The sequence below is a fragment of the Nelumbo lutea genome, chromosome 3, assembly GCF_056320005.1.
Source record: "Nelumbo lutea isolate HS-2025 chromosome 3, American lotus-T2T, whole genome shotgun sequence".
In the NCBI taxonomy this organism is placed as follows: Eukaryota; Viridiplantae; Streptophyta; class Magnoliopsida; order Proteales; family Nelumbonaceae; genus Nelumbo; species Nelumbo lutea.
The window spans coordinates 11,104,721-11,123,935 of NC_142686.1; the positions used below are offsets into that span (position 1 = coordinate 11,104,721).

At 39.5% G+C, this 19,215-nt stretch overlaps 2 protein-coding genes and 1 long non-coding RNA gene across 5 annotated transcripts; 2 read left to right on the forward strand and 1 right to left on the reverse strand.

Annotated features, from left to right (window-relative positions):
• The first annotated feature begins 2,879 nt into the window (after positions 1 to 2,879).
• LOC148862911 (Pentatricopeptide repeat (PPR-like) superfamily protein) lies at positions 2,880 to 10,383 on the forward strand. 3 transcript variants are annotated; one of them, XM_088979881.1, is made up of 6 exons: positions 2,946 to 3,760; positions 4,193 to 4,323; positions 4,593 to 6,436; positions 6,763 to 6,969; positions 9,401 to 9,683; positions 9,834 to 10,383. In XM_088979881.1, exons 1-3 carry the CDS (start codon positions 3,630 to 3,632, stop codon positions 6,416 to 6,418), a joined length of 2,088 nt encoding a protein of 695 aa, XP_088836007.1. In that variant the 5' UTR covers positions 2,946 to 3,629; the 3' UTR covers positions 6,419 to 6,436; positions 6,763 to 6,969; positions 9,401 to 9,683; positions 9,834 to 10,383. The 3 variants fall into 3 exon arrangements, with proteins under 3 accessions (XP_088836006.1, XP_088836007.1, XP_088836008.1); XM_088979880.1 differs by lacking the exon at positions 6,763 to 6,969 and having other exon boundaries at positions 2,880 to 3,760; XM_088979882.1 differs by lacking the exons at positions 2,946 to 3,760; positions 6,763 to 6,969 and adding an exon at positions 3,832 to 3,993.
• A 1,551-nt stretch (positions 10,384 to 11,934) lies between these two features.
• On the reverse strand, positions 11,935 to 15,076 carry TBL27 (TRICHOME BIREFRINGENCE-LIKE 27). Its single transcript, XM_088979883.1, has 2 exons — positions 13,858 to 15,076; positions 11,935 to 13,686 (listed from the first exon to the last, which is right to left on the reverse strand). The coding sequence occupies exons 1-2, from the start codon at positions 14,045 to 14,047 to the stop codon at positions 12,581 to 12,583; spliced, it is 1,296 nt and encodes a 431-aa protein (XP_088836009.1). The 5' UTR covers positions 14,048 to 15,076; the 3' UTR covers positions 11,935 to 12,580.
• Positions 14,204 to 15,920, forward strand: LOC148862913 (uncharacterized). Its single transcript, XR_016110380.1, has 3 exons — positions 14,204 to 14,340; positions 14,660 to 15,054; positions 15,223 to 15,920. It is a non-coding gene; the product is annotated as an uncharacterized LOC148862913 (long non-coding RNA).
• Positions 15,921 to 19,215: the final 3,295 nt, after the last annotated feature.

A 19,215-nucleotide genomic window follows, 5' to 3' on the forward strand; every position in this document is an offset into this window, starting at 1 on the left:
CTTTCGAAACACAATAATCAAGTACCTGTCGTTAACCAATCGTTAAGTGGCATGTGAAAAGACACAAATTCCCTTCAAGTGTCATCTAATTTTCTTTATCAACAATTCACTAAAATCGGAACCAACCATCAAATTTTTCTTCCTTGCGACAATAATACTTTTGTCTTTCTTCTCTAAATTTTTCATCCCCCAGACCAAAACCGTTGAATGGGTCGATAGTTCGACCGCCTAGGTCAATGGGTTGTTGACTGATTCAACGATTTTTTGCCAGGGAGTAGGTTTGGGGTAAAACATAACTGGTTGCCTGAACGGTTCTCGGGCCGAACGATCTGACTGTCCAGGTCAACGTCGATTCGAAAACCATGATTTCTAGGGGAAAAGTTTTCCTTTAACTACTATAATTATCTTATCTGAAAAATGGAAAAAGAGAAAAGTCTCCGGCCACCATCACTTCTCTCTCTCTCTCTCTCTCTCTCTCTCTCTCTCTCTTTCAAGTATCAAGACAAAGCTTCCGGTTCTTCTCCTCTCTTTTACATGTGGGAATAAAATATCACTGTGTTAAGTTAAAAATAAATAAAAATAAGTTGTATAAAACCTGGAATTTTCTATTCTTGGCAAAGACTTGGTACAACTTTGTGAGAAAGGCAAAATCATTGCAAGTGTTTGTGATAGAGATCTAGCTTGGGCTTTGTTGCAAGGGTTTTAGTGTTTGTGAATAATGTGTTTTATTTTCAAGGGTAATTTTAACATTTTCAAGTCTTAAATCACATATTAGGTCACATGATATATACATAACTAACGGTCTATTAATGGCATATACTAGATTGTCGCATTTCAAAAGTTCGGGAACCAAATTGTCACCTGAGCCAAAATATAGGATACCAATCGGGAATTTTCCTTCTTCCTCTAAAAGAACAAACCGTGGCGGGCAAACTTATTCTCCTTCTTATCGGCTAGAATCCCTCCACTGGACCATGCCTACCCTATACCCTGGTTCTTCTTCTTCATCATCTCTCTCTCTTCTTCCTCTTCCCCATTCTTTAATCCAAAGGGAATTTACCAAAACTTCTGGAAAGTTGATTCGAGCTCGCCTTCTGGAGTTGTAAATGGAAAGAGAGTGACGTTGCAACGGGGTGCTGGGTTATTCTCGATCTCACTGGCATCACATGAACTCTCGGTTGTTAGTCACTGGATTCTATTGTTGGGGCTGGGAGTTCTTGACTACCCTTTTGCTTTTCAGTTGTGCTCATCGCATGAAATCTGGATTCTATGAAATCTTCTATCTTGTTTTACATATTTTGCTTCATTTTGTTTTTCTGCTGGGGTCTTTGGGTGGGTTGTCATGCTGGCGTCATTTCTGACGAAGACGTATCAGCTAGTGGATAATGCAAGCACGGACGATGCGATCTCGTGGAACGACAACGACACCACTTTCGTTGTCTGGAAACCTGCAGATTTCGCCCAAGATTTGCTCCCTAATTACTTCAAATACAACAACATCTCGAGTTTCATTCCCCAACGCAACACCTACATATATATGTTATCACTCTTTCCTCCCTCACTCTTCTCTTTCTCTGTAATCGTAATTTTCTTCGTTATAATCATTTAATTTATCTTTGATTATTGTTTTTGCTTTCTATTTATGCCAAAGTAAACGAGATGCCATTAATAAATAATAATACTTTCTCTGAGGTTCTGGAGTGATTGGATATGTCCGGTGGCTTCAGCATGCATTTGAAGATGAATTTCGCTTTTAGTGCTCAAGTTCAGGTGAATGGTTGTGAATGGATCATTCGCCAAAGAAAGCAAAAGAAAGAATAAGGGAATAGAGTTGTTTGGTAATAAATGTGTTTTATAAGTGCATACATCTCTATCACAATGCCCTTAATTGATATTTTTTCAAAAAAAGGCTATCCTCACCTAATGCTGACTATTATATTAAAAGTATTAGTTTTATTAATATTAGGGGCCAAAAGTTGTCTTTATCGATTAGAACCCCATTTCAAAATCTTTGTGTTTTCAGATTCTAACCTTTCCCTAGGGGTGTAAAACGGGCCGTCCTAGGTCGTGCCTCTCTCCCTTGGGATATTTTGGGGGATTGGCCTAACACGGCCCATGGCCCAAGCCCTCTCGAGCCTGGGTTGGGTTGGGCTGGTTCATGGATCGAGCCTTGGGCCAAGCCAAGCCGTGGACTAGGCTAAAGTTATTTATTTAAAAAAATTAAAAAAAAAACTTAAAATTTTAATTTTATATGAATTTTGATGTACACAATTGCTTATACAGACAATAATTAAATAAAATAGTATAATAAATTAAAAAAAAAATGTTTTATTTTATTAATATATTATATATTAATATATGGGTTGGGCCAGCCAACCTGCGGGCCATAGGCGGCACAACACGACAATGTGGGTTGTGCTGGCTCGGCCCGTTGACCTCAAGCCCCAAGCCCAACATGACCCATACAATTATATTGGGCCACAACATGACCCATGGACCATCAGGCCAGGCCAAATCAGCTCAAAATCGTGTTGGGCCACAGACGGCATAGCCTGATTTACACCTTTCTCCCCTAATCCCACCATTAACAGCAACAAGCCATCATCAACGGTATTCAAATTGCAACAGAACAACCACTGTGGATTTTAATGGCAACAGCAACAGTGTTAACGGAAAGCTTCAAGCATCAAGAGTATTCGTAAGAAATACTCTTGGGTAAATATAATATACCCCTACTGTTTGAACGGCAACGGCAATGACAATATTTTTTTTTGATAAATTTCTTAAACTATTTTAGTTAATTGACTAATTATATTCTTATTGTTTAAAAATTAATCAATGCTATCCTATATCTATGACAATTGACTAGTTCTACCCTTACCGTTTGCGTTCATGAATAGTGACATACTTTTTTTTTAATCCAATTTACCCTTACAGTCTTCTTCCTTTCACCATCAACAGCAAACCGAACTGGGTCCTTAACCTGCCGCTGCATTAGCTGCCTCCACCTCCGGCTCCTCTCCCACACACACTCTCTCCTTCAGTCCTTCCCCTTAGTTCTCTCTGACTTTCTCCTTCTTTCTCTTGTTTCACCTCCGCTGCTTGGGTTCCCGAACGTTCAACTAGTAATCACCAAAATAGGATGACCCAATGTCGGAAAAGGGTTGCGGCCAAAACAGGGTTGTTGAACACGGTACCAATGCTTTTAGCCACCGACGATCAATCTCTCGAGAGAGCTTTCAGTCCCTATAGTGAAATTCTGGAATTAAAGGTCATCGGTGATCGAAGATATAGAGGGTTTGGGTTCGTCATTTTCTGTGATGAGCAGTGAATTGAGGATTATGCAGATCGGTAGATCTAGGGGTTTGGGTTCGTCATCTAAATCGGTAGATCTGGAGGGCAGATTCTCGACGGCAGAAACATCACCGTCAACAGGGCGCAGTTAAAAGGAAGCAGTGATGGCGGCAGATCCCAATTCAATAGAAATAGTTCTGAATTCTGATGGAAGATCGGAAGATGGATTAAGTAAAATGGTGGTAAAATACAGGCGGTGTTAGTAAAACACAAATTAAAGATTAGGGTTTAATAATTATCAAAAACTATGAAGGGTTTAATAATTATCAAAAACTATGAAGGGGGTTTTAGTAAATGACCCAAACAAAAAATATTCTGCCCTCAGTCCGTATTCCAGTATTCGGTGGAGAAAACCAGAAACAAAGGAGAAACCTAAAGGGTTTTCCACCAAAGGAACCAGAACCAGGTAAAATCTCTTTTCTCTTTCTGCAACCGAACCATTGCTTTATATACCTTTGGAAAATAGTAAGATTCTTCGGAGAAAACTCTTGTCTTCTTTTTTTCTCACTTGAAAGCCCTGTTTTTCAGAAATTGAAGCTAAGCGACATGTATCCCTCCACTTGAAAACACTATTTTTTTATCAAGCAACAAGTGCAGGCTGTTGCTCTGTTGCTCTGTATCTCAGCCATTATTTTTTAGGTCTCCACACAGAACGTTAGCATTTCGTACTTGTATTCGAGTGCATAGCTTCCTCCTCCTCCTCTGTCTCTCCCTCGTTCACAACACACACACAGAAAATTATTGTTTTTATAGCACATTTTTTATACCTTGAGAATGACTTTCTATCTGTACGTTTGGAAGTTGAGCATAAACGTTTGTCTCTTTACATTTCAAGCAGGAATTGTATCAAGGTTAGAGTTCCCTTCTATTTAGACCATTTTTGCAGTGGAAACATGATACGAAGGTTCATAGTTTTGAGGCGAGAAATCACCACTATGCCTTACCTATGTGAGAGGATACTGCAAACCGGTAATGTTCTCTTTTTCCTTTTTCACCTTGATTATTTTCTATATTTATTCTTTACAAGATTATTCAATCTTTGCCAATTGGTTCATATCAAATTTAATACTATCAAATAATAATGTTGGCTTTCTATTTCTTATTAATTAATTCATAATGTTATCTGCCATATCTGTCTAGTTTTGATTGAACAAATTCTGAAAAAGAATGTGTACCTGTTTTAAGTTTCCATAATTTAAATTTTGAAAAATTTTCATAAACTTGTTCCCTATGTGCAGATAGTGAAATTGTCCAAATGTTCCAACCGCCAAATCCCAAATGTAGCTTCCCAAATTTTCCAACAAATCCTAAATTATCTGGGAAAGATAATTCCGTTCGAACATTGGATGAGAGATTCATAAGGATCTTGAAGATATTCAAATGGGGACCTGATGCAGAGAAGGCTTTAGAAGTGCTAATGTTGAAGGTGGATCATCGACTGGTTCGTGAAGTTATGAAGATAAATGTTGAGATCAGTGTTAAAATCCAATTCTTCAAATGGGCTGGGAAGAGAAAAAATTTTGAGCACAATTCAACTACGTATATGGCTCTGATTCGTTGCTTAGATGAAGCTGGATTGATCGGTGAAATGTGGAAGACAATTCAAGACATGGTTAGGAGCACATGCCTCATTGGACCTACTGAATTATCGGAGATTATTAGGATATTAGGCAAGGCAAAAATGGTGAATAAGGCCCTTTCTATCTTCTATCAGATCAAGGCTCGTAAGTGCAAACCAACAGCAAGCACTTATAATTCCATGATATTGATGCTTATGCAAGAGGGGCACCATGACAAGATCCATGAGCTCTATAATGAAATGTGTAATGAGGGTAACTGTTACCCTGACACAGTAACCTACAGTGCACTTATATCTGCATTCAGCAAACTGGGTCATGAGGATTCTGCCATTAGGTTGTTTGATGAAATGAAAGAGAATGGGTTGCAAGCCACAGCAAAGATCTATACCACTCTGATTGGAATCTTCTTCAAGTTGGGTATGGTTGAGAAAGCTTTGGTGTTATTCTCTGAGATGAAAGAGAAGTGTTGTATGCCTACTGTTTTTACTTACACTGAGTTGATCAAGGGACTTGGAAAAGCTGGAAGAGTTGAAGAGGCTTATTCGATGTTCCTCAATATGCGAGAAGATGGCTGTAGGCCGGATGTTGTGCTCATAAACAATCTAATAAACATTTTAGGCAAGGCAGGGCGATTAAAGGATGTTCTTAAGCTGTTTGAGGTTATGGGTTCTCTTCAATGCACTCCAAATGTGGTGACATATAACACTATAATGAAATCTTTATTTGAATCCAGAGCTCCTGCATCAGAGGTTTCCTCCTGGTTTGAGAAGATGAAAGAGAATGGAATCATTCCTAGCGCCTTTACTTATTCAATTCTTATTGATGGTTTTTGCAAGACAAATAGAGTTGAGAAAGCTTTGCTCTTGCTTGAAGAGATGGATGAGAAAGGTTTTCCTCCTTGCCCAGCTGCTTATTGTAGTCTAATTGATGCTCTTGGCAAAGCAAAACGGTATGAAGCTGCAAATGAGTTATTCCAAGAATTGAAAGAGAATTGTGGATCTTCAAGCGCTCGGGTATATGCTGTGATGATCAAACACTTTGGAAAATGTGGGCGTCTCAGTGAGGCCGTCGATCTTTTTAATGAGATGAAGAAACTTGGGTGCAAGCCGGATGTTTATGCTTATAATGCACTTATGTCAGGGATGGTGAGGGCTGGCATGATAGATGAAGCCCATTCCTTGTTTCAAACAATGGAAGAAGAAGGTTGTGCTCCAGATATAAACTCACATAATATCATTTTGAATGGATTGACAAAGACAGGTGGCCCTAAAAGGGCAATAGAGATGTTCACAAAAATGAAGAATTCAAAGATTAAGCCAGATGCTATTTCTTACAACACCATTCTTGGCTCTCTCAGCCGTGCTGGTATGTTTGAAGAGGCAGCAAGACTTATGAAAGAGATGAAATCAAATGGATTTGAATATGATCTCATTACTTACTCATCAATACTTGAGGCCGTTGGTAAAATTGATGAAGAGACATAGTCAGCTTCATGACACCTGGTATGTTCATTAGCTGTACTTAATTTTTGCTTATCTTCTTTAATATCGAGGTTCCTTGGTAAAATAATTTTAGATTTTAATGGTTAACTTAATCTGTCTAGCAAAGTCTCCAATGGATGGATGAGTTAAGATGGCTATAGACTTAAATAGGGAAGGTCAATTCATGTGGCTCGTTCTTGGCATGAGTACAGTTGATATAAACAAGCATACCATGCTTTTGGAACATTACAAGAGAGTAGGGGAGGCATTCTTTGGTACTCAAGATTCTAGAAGCCTTTAGCAGTCTTTTTCTTTTTTGTCTCAAATGTGAATCCATTTATTTTCAGTTGCAAGGCCAAGATATGCTGGAAGTGGAGTTGTTCTGGTCTCTTCAGTATTCAGAGTTTTTATGCCTTTCCTCTGAGATGGTATAGTCTATGGTTTCAGATACTCCAAGATGTAGGCGAAGTTGTTCTATTTATTAGTTTCTTTTCTTGCTTGAGCGTCAGCCAAAACGAGGATCCCAAATGAGGATTACCTTGCTAAGTTTCTTGGTATGTTCTGCGTTATTAATGTGAATAAGTATGTCTTGCTTTTGGATTGTTGCAAGAGAGTATTTAGATGGGCCAAGTTTCTTGGCATGTTCTGCGTTATTAATGTGAATAAGTATGTCTTGCTTTTGGATTGTTGCAAGAGAGTATTTAGATGAGTTATCTGGTGTGCGGGATTCTTCTTCTTTTGAATGTGGATCATCTTTTCAGCTGCAGGGATATAAAGTCCAAAAAGTGGAGCTAGATTAGGCTTTCTGTATTTGGAGGTTTAATACCTTTTCTATGATGGTATAGTTTTTGGTTTCTTACCACCCAAGATTTGGGCAGAGTTGTTTAGTTGTTTCATTTTGATGCAGCTTTTTTTGCTTGGACATCAAATACAGATCCTAATTTTTATATCACCTTACATACTGAACTTTTAGGGCAAGGAGAGTGAAAAAAAGTTATCTTGTCTTCTCTCAGATAACTTGTCAAGCCAGCAGATGATCTCTACCCATTGTGTAGCTCTTATGAGCCTTTTGTGGATTTAGTTTGTTCACTTTTGGCCTAAAATTATAACCCTCCCAATGCATTGGTTTTGTATCTTGGTTTTAAAGGCTTGTGAGATGAGGCAAAGAAGTGTATGTCTCAAGGTGAGGCAGGCTGTTTCACCTTGCTTCAACAGCTTCACAAAATGAAGACAAAACATAAGTCTTGAAGGTTAAAAGGTGTGTATCTCTTGCCCAGATGCCCAAATCCATGGAGGTGTATGCCCTAACTATTGACACTGCAAAACCAGCATTGACCATGAGATTAGGGGTAGAAATGTGTCTGTGATTGGAAGAAGACAAAGGACCAAAGGCTAAAGACAATCAATCGGTCTAGCATTAGAACCCTGAGAGAATTGGGACAGGAATTGTGAAGTTTTAGTCATTTGATTGCAAACTTGTGGAGTTCTTAAGGTCAACTCTTCTATGTAAAAATGAAAAAGGGGTCTTCCCCCCCCCCCCCCCCCCATCTTTATTTTTTACTCTTTAAAATAACAATGGGGAAACATGGAGTCATCTATTGCATAAGTTCCACTCAATTGTGTTTTTCCCTTTTTGGTCTCATTCGTGTCTTGACAAGTCATTTACCTGGATAAATGCACTTATCCGTTCAAGTGTTTCTTGGGATACACTTACCCGGATAAGTGTACTTACCAGTGTTCTTTTGTTCCCCAAGTAAAGTTGTACAATGACTTTTTTATCCAAAAAAAAGTGACATTATTGAAGGGACAATATTGTCCTATCATGTATTAGCAATTTTCGGTGCAGATGGGTAAATAAGCTGGCTCAGGAATCATTCTTTTCCGTGGGGCCCACTAATTACCGAAATACAAAAACGGGTTTATTTCTTTAATGTGGCACCCACCAACTTACCCAGCCCCACTTCCTGAAAATGAACGAGGCCTTCTAGTCCAAAATACTTGGTGTTTGTCCACCTAATTAGATTATGGTATCTATAACGAGGATGATGGCGTTGATGTTTCAAGAGATAGGTATTTCGTAGACTTAAAACAATAAAACATGTTAAACAAAGATAGGTATTACCTTATCTTTTATCAAAAAAAAAAATTCTAGAAACTAATAGATCCCTCATTCCCTCCAAATGACTTCAAGTTTTACTTCAAGCACCCACACAACTTATTGTTGATTGTGGTTACCATGTCCACTGAAACTTTGCTCTATGTTTCAATGTAATACTTGAACTTCCTCATGATGATAGAAATTGGTCAGGTGCAATTCTCACATATTATATTGGTTACAATAGTAACTAGAATGACAACTATGAGGTATATGCTGTTTTGTATTAAAACAAGGATATGCTTATGATCTTTCTTCAGGCATGAAAAGTACAGTAGCTTGAATTTATTGGAGAAGATTTCCGACTGGAAATAAGAAGTCATGAATGTAAGAAATAGTAAAAACTGCAAAATGATTAATAAGGCTATTACCTAACATCAGCCTCAGTTATCTAGGGTCTTGGGAGTGGTAAACTGGATATGGTCCTAACCTTTTGTCATTTTTTTTGGGCACAAAGTGGCCACTCTCAGGCCTGAACCTGTGTTCCCATATAACCCAAATTGATGAAATGTTTTACCTGTCAATTAACTAACTACTAAATAGTAAATTTCCCTCTTTTTTGGTATAAACATACTAAAGTCACTAATGTTATGAAGTTACCCAGTGTCAAGTAGTCCTTAAAGAGTCCTTATTTATTTATTTATTTTTCATTGTGGGGGGATTACCTACATACAATAGAGTTACAGGAAGCTGAAATCTCTCTCTATACCAGCATGTTTCTTTATTATATTTAGATTTTAGAAGTAAATTTTATGTATCATTAACTGTTATACAACTCTTCCATATTTATTAATGTTTATTTTGATATGGATCCTTTTTTTCTATACCAGGAATGAAATAGACTGGTGATTAGTATTTCAAGTTTGATCCTAAGGTGCTCAGGGAGTATTAAGGGTGATACCATTCATTACCTTCCCTGTGTGATTCCAGGCAAAATGGATCATCTAGGTGCCTGAGTTGTTGTAGAGAGCACTTGATGGCCTAGATGTTGAGGGCCTTGAGGCTTGAGCTGTGCCAAGTTGGACCTCCTTACAAAATAGCAGAAATGTCTGTCTTAATATAATTTGGGTTCTGTTCTTGCTTTCAGCTTTGATCTTATTCCTGGTAACTTGAGTAAGTATTCAAACCTACTTGAATTATTTTTATTAAATTTGCACCTTTTAGGGTGAATAAGAAATAGGGATTTTTCAAAGGTTTCTTTTGTTGAGTCGTTATCTCTTTTTTAAGTGTTATATTTTAACAGAATTCTGAATTATTACTCAGGTATGAGAAGGTTTCACTTCCATCTATTAGTCCTCTCTAAAAGGAATTGACGATCCTCACAACCACACATGACCTGTACTTGTAAGCAAAAAGACCAGAAGACCGTTAAAAGCATTAGGGGGTTGCTGTTCAAAGCAGTAGTTGGGTAGTACAACAGCAGTTGAGCAGTTCAAGTTGAAAACATTGTCAGCATTCCAAAGCAGGTGGTGTCCATTGGTGGTAGCCAAGTAATGGGAGACGAGAGAAAATTTTAGGTCAAAGCATTAGAAGCAAGGGGCTTTCATTGTCAACTAACAAATAAAAATACTGTATCAGCTGGTTCTATTAATCATCATAAATTGCATTTTGGGTAAAGGACTTTCCTGACTATTCCTCTCCTGTAGCATGAAGTGGGAAGATTTTGTTGATTGGATACATACAGTGACTGTTATGGCATCAACATTGTTGATATACTATGACAATACATTGACAGTAACTAGAAATTTTACTTTTCCCATCAGGGAAGGGATTTCCAAGGATAAAAATGAAAGGTGGTATTTGCAGCTTGTGATTCTGTTAGTATGATTTGGTGCTTGTATGATTTTGTCATATTTTTCATTCCAGTAAAGTTTGTGTGGTTAAGAAAAGTTTTAATACAAGGCCACTGTTTGCAGTACAGACCACCATGACCAAATTATACGTGGGTGAGCATTATAAACTTATTTGAAGGAGAAAAGTTAGAAGTATTTTAGTTTCATTATCTAAAGGTCAGCAAATTGGGGTTCGGAAAACTTTTTGTTCCTAGTTAAAGGTCTCCAACTGGAAAAACAAGAGTGCAGGTGTTTCATAAGCAGTTTTCCAACCCAACTTGGGTGAAGCACTAATGGCATCACCGCATCATGTTGGTGTAGAGAGGTGTGCCATGAATCCAATTATGTGGGGCAGTGGGAGGAATGAAGAATGGAGTCCCATAAAATGGATCACCAAAAGGGTAAGGTTTTCAATTCTATAATGGTAATAGTTATTTATTGCACATGCCACTGTTAATCACTGTAAAAGATTATTTTATAGTCTTATAATTTCTAAATGTCAGAAATCATAGATTGCTGCACGTAAGGAAAGACCATGGGTTAACTAGGAATTATCCACTGCCCTTGGCCAATGAATTCTAAAACCAAGTGATGTAGAAGACTATGAACCATCAGTAAGACGTTAAACATCTGAGCAGACCAGATTAACCTGAACTATGCCTACTGGCTTCTTATCTTTGACAACCTTTCTATCTTTACCTGCATGAGTAATGGTGAACCGACATAAGAAGGGAAGGTAGAAGAAACAGTCAACGGGGCAAAGAAAGGAAGAACAGTTGTAAATCGTTCTCATTACATCGATTTCATAGAGGTTAGCCTCATAGCCTGGGAGTAGTATCAACTCTCAAGAAATCGTTTCATTGTCTTTTTGCATTGTGGTTCTTTTTCCTAGATCCTGGCACTATGGGTTTGACCCTAAGGGATGAAGTTGTGACCTGTAAGAAGGGATGAAGTTTTCATCCATGAACGATCAATCCTTATTTGTGTCGTGGAGTGGTGGATTCCAAATTAAACAGTAAAAACATCTGTCTCCGTTACGTTTTCCGTTTCCTCCTAAAGCTCCAAAATACCAATAGCAATGCCAAAGTTTTTAAACTCAATTTTCTTACCCCGGCCGGAGTTCTGGACTGGACATGGTGTATTTGTTTGGAGGTGCGTAATAATATGATGCTTTGGATCCCTTACCTTCTCGGGCCAAGGAAAGGCCAGTCCAGTCCAATGTCCAAGTACACCACCTCACATGGAAAATGCTGCAAATAAAAAAGTTGTGTGTATTGGGGATGCCTGAATCTTGTCGAGCCATCCTGAGGCTCCTTGAGTAATGGCCATGGCCAAAACATTATCTATGATGATGAGGCATTGTGAAGTGATGTGGTGTTGTCCGTCAAGGCGTCAACGACGAAAGTGCCCTATGCGGTGGCGCCAAACTTCCACCTCAACAATCCAGACCGTGTCGATAATGATTGTCTGTTGTCTGTCCCAAAAGCTAGCTGTTATGCATTGGACAAATGGACAAAAGCGATGGAACTGGATTGCTATAACCATTTGAGATCGACCCAAAGTCCATGATTGATGACAAACACTTTCTACATCTACAGAACAACAACTAAAGCGAAACAGTACATGGAGTATGATGAGTATGAGTAGTCTCTCTAATGAGCTTACCAGAGCAAGGAAAAAAGAGAGGGGAGACTGGGAGAGTTATGAGTGTTGTGGTGGGAAACCGGGAATTCACTCATATTAGATATTACAACTTCCCTGGTCCAAGCACAATATACAACTCGAGAATATATAGCTCCCTAGAAAAGTAAAAAGGATCGCTTGTGAAAGTAAAAACATCCAATTCACATCATTTGTGCACCTTACGGAACCAAAAAGCCTTCTTTAGCAAGATTGTAATGTTTCCTTTGTGTCATTAAAGCTCTGTCCTTTCTAATTCTGTCTCACTAGTCACTACTTTTGCTTTTTTAACTCGGAAAATGAAAGCTCAAGAATACAATGCCAACCACTCTTCCGCTTTCCTCTTCTAAAGCAATAATTATCCATACCCACGATCACAGACACAGAGAATCTCTCTCTCTCTCTCTGTTGAGCCATGAGTGTTGTGAACCAAAATGCACCAACTTTCTGCCTCACTCCCAACAGCATGAGCATGCCATGACCCCGTCGACCGTCGTCTCATCCATCTCTCCTTGAGCTTGACTGAGCCTCCCATCTCTTCATAAACTCTAACAGTATTGCATTCCACGTATCAGTGGGTCCCGGTAAGCACCAATGAACGCAGTCGTTCTGCACACGCTCCGGGATGCCATTGGCAAAAGGGAAAGGGTACATATACGGGCCAGGGTGGCCGTCAGGTCTCATCCACGATAATTTGGTCACATCCAATGCTTCCAACCTCAACCCGGCGACGCTGAGTTGGCTCGCTTTCTTCTTGGCCGCCTCCACCTCCTTCATTTCTATCCTCCTCATCTCTGCATCCATTGGTTGAAGCTCTTTCTCCCCTTCTGTGAACGGCTTCTTCTTCGGACAGGCCCCTGCCTTGTCCCATTCCCCTTCAAAATGCGAAGGTGAGAATGTGGTCACAATCACATCCATTGCACTACGCCTGTCTAACACAGCCTCAAGTGTTGTTTTCAAAGCTTTCCTCAACACATCGTAGAAACCAATCTCAGTGTGATTGAGACCAGGGCAATAATGGCACCCTAGTACTACTTCCCTCTCAAAATAAACTGCAGGATGGAGGAACCAGTGACCCACAGATAATACTATCATGTTCATCCCATCTATATCCGATGCCCATCGGTCGTCAACGGAGTCCAAATACAGTCTGTTGTGATTGAAACCCGTGTTCGATTTCTCGATTCCTTTCACCAGGAATGGCGACCAATAAATTGAAACATTGATGTTATGAGAAGGAATGTACCATCTCCGGAACTTGTTATCGTCGCCGTTTCGGTAGACAAGATCAAGAGTAGAGACGGTGGAGAGTAGGCAAAGTAACGATTCCAACTGGTTTCTGGCCATGGAATCGCCGATGAAAGCCAAATGTTTGTCCTTGAGGAGCCGGAGGAAGGTTGTGGGTTCAAACTTCGGGAGCGCACACCGCTTTGGTTTCCACCTCCAGTAGAGGTAACCCACATCAGGTCTTCCATGGCTGATGCAATTCTGGCCTTCCTTGATCGTACTGCAGCTTGTGCCGTTATAGAGAGGGCCCGACTTGTCGCGTACCCACTTGCCATCGGTGTAGTCACATGGGGTTTCGTTAGACCTTTCTTCTTGAGCTGCAAAAGGAACAAATATAGAAGACGATCCTCCTCTTAGTGACACAAATGCATGGCAAATTAAATCAGGAGAAGGGAGCTAAACATTCAGAAAGGTAATTGCAATGGAGAAGCCAAAAATAACAGAACAGACACATGGGCAGTTTTATATTAGGGTTGATGGAACTTTACCTTGAGAGGAGACGATGATGTGTTCGTTTTGGGGGACTTGATTGGGTAGAGATTGCGTTAGGGGAACATGGTAGAAGTAAAAATGAAGGAGAGTCAAGGGAAGAAGAGCAAAAAGAGACAGGGTTAGGAGCTTCTTTGCCAGGGAGGAGTAGTGAGGTTGGGGTTTGAAATATTGACTGGTTATACCCATCTCATCTCATATCATTCTTTCTTATTCTTCTTCTTTACTCTGCGTTTCCGTGTCCCGGGTGTTGTTCCGTCGAGTGCCAGATTGAGACTTTGAGAGGACACGGCTCTCCTGAAAGAAGGCCAACCTTCCTGGATTAATGGAGACTGGAGAGAGAGAGAGAGAGAGAGAGAGAGAGAGAGAGAGAGGCAAGTGATCAAGCGGGCTTTTGGGTGGAGGTTACAAAGGGGTTGGTAATTGGTTTATACCTCTACGCGGTGATTCAGCGGAGGACACAGAGAATGGAATCTCATCAGGTTTAGTTGGCCTTCTCTCTCCTCCCGAAATCTCATATCTTTGGTTGACTGGGCTTACACTATCTCAGTCAAAATTTTTAAATTACCCTTATGCTTTAACTAATTGATTTTATCCTTATTTTACACGTATTATCTAAGAGTATTCCTAAGTTTTTCGACAATTTACTATGTCCTCCTTGTCATAAGCCATTAACATCCCTTAAGGAAAAGAATAAAAAGACTATTTTACCTATTATTCTCCATTAAATTTTTAAAATGAAACTTTAACCCATTCAAACCTATGGTTCGACAACTTCAATCGACAAAATCGTCGTTGCAGTTGCCGTCAATTATGTTCATCAGGTAAGAACGGAATCAGATCTCTGAATATGAACGAATGAATCTTTGATGCTTCAATTCCTCCAAGATGACCTACGGGGGAGAAGCAGGGGAAAGAGATGTGACCGCAATATGAGAAATAAAGGGGTTGGACCGTTCTTGTGTTACGGTGTCAGCGGTTTTGCAATACGGGGAAGAATGGGGTTGAGTCATTCTGTAGTTGCAATACGGACGGAGGTGACGAAGGGGGCAAGGGCAACAGGGGATGGGACTATAGGAGGTAGGAGTGAACACGTCCACCAGCCGCTATCCCTTTCTCCCGAATTTGAGTTCAACCAGCCGCTGTACATCCACTGATCCCATGTCCACAGGCGATAGGAGAGCCCTTTCTCCCAAGTGAGTATTGGACGGTTAAATCGATTCTTTTCTTTTGGTAAACATTGATTCTTTGTTTTTATTTATTTTTTAATCAATAATTTGTTAAATTCTTTCTAGTTTCGGTGTTGAGATATCCTTTTTGTGATTAACCCTAAACCCCAATTTTTGGCCAATACGTGATGTAAGCTATGGCAGGCCTCTTTTTTAGTGGAGCAAATCACAGACGCACATCTGCGCTCTTGTGGCTTATCTGAGCTAGAGTTGCAACGACAATAGAATGGATGACTATTGCCCGAGTATGGCTATGATCAGTCATCTCAGTGAATCTAAATAGTGTTTTGGCCTGAAAACAGGGGGTCTCAGTTCAGCCAATGAAGAAAATAGATTTAACAGATGGCCACCATCACCATATCAGTTCAGCCAATGAAGAAAATCAGGGGTGCGATGATGCTCTGTTTCTCCGCTAATTACAGCCGTGGGTGAAGAGGACGATAGAGATGGAACCACCGGAGGTGTCTTTGAGTTTCTCGAGAAGAGATAGAGCCACACCAAATAAGAGGAGCAGAACGGGGATGAAATCAGAGTGAGAGATGAGAGAGAAGAAGCACTGCTTAAACAATGCCTACGTTAGTTAACAATCCGGGAAGTGAGGAGAGAGAGAGAGAACAAAAGTATCGTGCGTGATGTTATATGTGAGTAAGTGTTAGGACCGAAAAATTAACGACAGCACAGGGCACAGGGGAGGTTTTTCATAAAGTTAAAACCATAAGGATAGTTTATTAAAAAAAAAAAGTTGCCCTTTTCGTGTAAAGCGTAATCCGCCTAAAAGTGGAGGTGGAGGAGGGATGGAATCAATGGAATGGAAGGCTGACCATTGCTTTGGAGTTTGGACTCTGTATACTCGTTGCGTGCATCAATTGTCATCTACTCAATACTCATCTATCGCGCTTTTATTAGCCTCCATTTCCATGTCCTCGTCACCAATCACCATCTAGCCTTCTCACCCAATTCTCAGTGGTTTGCGTGATCTGATGCCGTTCTCCTTCATCCTTGTTTAATTGCTTTCCATGATATAAATATATAAATGTCTCTACTGCCAGGTGCCAGCCCAGCCCAGCCCAGCCAAGCCAGCCTCAGGAATCAGGATGCCGGAGATTCTTCATTAATTCATTAATATTTAAAGACCAAAAAGCTCATAATTCAACACCTGCTCACAAATCACAATCGCATCACATGGGGTTGATGATGAATTATTCAACAACAATTAAAACAGCTATTACTACTGACAACTTTTTGACTTTTTGTTTGGCTACCAAACCAGCTAACGTTCGGTCGTTTGCATACCCTTATACAAATATATTAATAATAATTAAAATGAAATGCTCTATTTTCACCAACTAAACCATAGTCATAAAAAGTTGCTTCTTTTTCTTTTCTTTTACTCCCTTTAACCTGCAAGCCTTCAACATTTGGGCTTTGGCAGTAGCAGCGGCAGCCGGCTCCAAATGGCAGACCCGATCCCCGATCATGTTGAATTTATATAAATGCTCCCTGTTCCAGATGTGTATGCGATGTGTCCCCAGCATTCAAAATTTTCAAATGGGTGTCAATCAATTATTATAATTAGGATAGCACACAGGTTTGAATCAAGTTTAAAATATCGGTACAGGCGTATCGACCTGTATCAAAATTTTGCTCCTCCCTTTCTTTTCTTTGAAACTGGTTCAGGGTCGGTACTGAACCATGTCAAACTGATCTACGTACTGAACCATGTCAAACCTCGATACGACTCTTGTAAGGGTGTATCGAGTTAAACTACCCAAATGATATAATACACCCCGTATCCAAATTTTGAAACTTGATTTAAACTGATTCCATTATAATATCATAATCGGAACGGATAGGTTGTTTATCTAAAATGTAACTATTCCCGATTAATATCATGACATCATTTCATTTCAGGTTTAATTCCAAAGAGATGAATTCTTTTGCAGAAAAGAAATGATAGGGCAAAATTTTCAGTAAACCCACCAAGCAGGGAAGCCCCTAAAACTGTAGCCACGTGGCAAATTCAATCCACACATTATTGTTATTTAATAATAACATTAATAATTAATAGCTTAACTTTATAAAACGTGGCAAGGGATGATATGGCCAATTTCAAATTCTTCCTGTATTCTTTTTCTATTTATTTTCCCTTCTTTGGTATAATTGGAATTTTGGAGGGGACAAATCAAGTTCGTGGTGATTGACCATTTCCTGCAATGATAAATCCATGGACAGACACGAGGTGATACATCATACACCAAAAATCTTTATCTTCGGATCATATATTGGTTCAATCCGACCAATCCAATATAAATATATCCAATCTTCATTGATCCGCCCAATCCCTCCAAATTTAATTTAATTTTGACCTATCCAACCCAAAACCGGTCCATTGATACACCAACATGGGACGGTGACCAATGACCAGGTTCATGTCTTAATTCATAAATTAAAACATGGAACTAGAAAGGGAAGGCGGGGACCACCTTCCAAACCACTTAGTCGTGGTTTAACTCTATCCACCACTTTCTTATTTTTACCCCCAAAAAAGGCATTCCCAAATGCTTTTCTCTTGTCCACCCAACTCACCCTCAAACTTCTTGCGATCATCCTACGGTATTCTGGTGAAACAATTTTGCTAAAAAATGTCCCCAGCTTGGAGTAGTTTATATCTTGCCCTGAAGTCTGAATACTTCCCAAATTCACTTAATAGTCTGTGCATCACCTCCACTTCACAGTTCACACAATGATGTCTTTCCAAAGGGCAATAAATCAGAAGATGGGAAAGATATTGCATATAAAAATATATTACATATAAAGATATTACGTACACTTGTATGAAGCTTATAACTGATAAACTTACATAAATTTTCTGTACATGTACAAGTTAAAAAGTAATCAGTTTTTTTTTTAACATTTTTTAATTCGTTTGTCATTTTAAATATAATAAGATGGGATGCAGATTAAATACAAATGGGTCTTGTCACATTTGTCAGATTTTGTATCCGATTTTAGATCCAAATATTTGATAATCAGATTAGATGTGGATGCAACTGGATCTGATCTGATTAAAGCCCTACACACTGGCTACAATACCCTACATCTGCACATGAGAAATTTCCACAACTTTTCCAGCCCGATGGTCAGAGTTTGCCTACCATTGTCACGGTGGAGCTGGGTTGGTTGTCATGCTTCACTCCCATGCATTCATTTATCAAACTAGCATGCGGTTTGCATATAATTAGAGCAAAAGTGGGGGAATAGCCGAATAGGATTAAAGGGCAAGATACACCATCGTTTGATCTCTGTCCAAAGCAGTACAAGTCCTCGGTTTTACTACTTTGCTCTCATCCGGCAAAAGAATGACGGTCTCTACAAGAGAAAACCTCCACATCCTAACAAGCATTCTTATTTCTTACATTCACTATGTGGACAGCATTAGCATCTACGCATATCGTCCCTCGACTCATGCAGGCTGCAGCAGCCCATCTGGGTTTTCGTATAATCGTATATCCCATCTGCACAGATATCTTAAATTTTGATGGACTGCAATTCACCTTGGCAACAAGACCAGAGTCGATGGCCTCCATCTCTTCATTCTGAGTCGTAACAGGAACACTCTGAAGGTACTGGTCTACAGAAGCAATCAGTTGAGGTTTATTGATTAAAGATCCTCTCTAAACAAGCAGCGAATCAGGGAATATACTAATCTCCCGAGGGATTACTCTTTCCACCGAGACTAAAACATGTAGATGCTTCATAGTTCATACATTTTTTTCCTACCCTTGTAAATTACTGTCAAAATAATGCACAATAATGAATTTAAGGAAATCGAGAGCCAAAGCAAGGCTTCCCAATTTCATTCTAACAAAAATAAAATTTAGTCTGAGTGAAATTTCCGGTCACGATTCCTGAATATCTTCACCCACCAATAGAACTCCATCACCACCATTCCTTTTAACTTTCAATCAGAATATACTCGCCTGTGTACATATCACCTTCCCATAGACAGCAAAATACGAGGGAATAGTGTAGATGCGGCGTACACCAGCAAGACCAATTAAATCGAGTATGTTATACGTTCATTGCGAAGTTGACATTCGACAATGTAACCCAGATAGCATCCAAAAC

Bases quoted from the DNA above. Each gene is read 5' to 3' on its own strand.
- LOC148862911 (XM_088979880.1), top strand. From the start codon at position 3,630: ATGAAGGGGGTTTTAGTAAATGACCCAAACAAAAAATATTCTGCCCTC. The intron at 3,761-4,192 runs GTAAAATCTCTT...CATTTCAAGCAG, and splicing joins ACCAAAGGAACCAGAACCAG to GAATTGTATCAAGGTTAGAG. The intron at 4,324-4,592 runs GTAATGTTCTCT...CCCTATGTGCAG, and splicing joins TGAGAGGATACTGCAAACCG to ATAGTGAAATTGTCCAAATG.
- TBL27 (XM_088979883.1), bottom strand. From the start codon at position 14,047: ATGGGTATAACCAGTCAATATTTCAAACCCCAACCTCACTACTCCTCC. The intron at 13,687-13,857 runs GTAAAGTTCCAT...TTCCTTTTGCAG, and splicing joins CATCATCGTCTCCTCTCAAG to CTCAAGAAGAAAGGTCTAAC.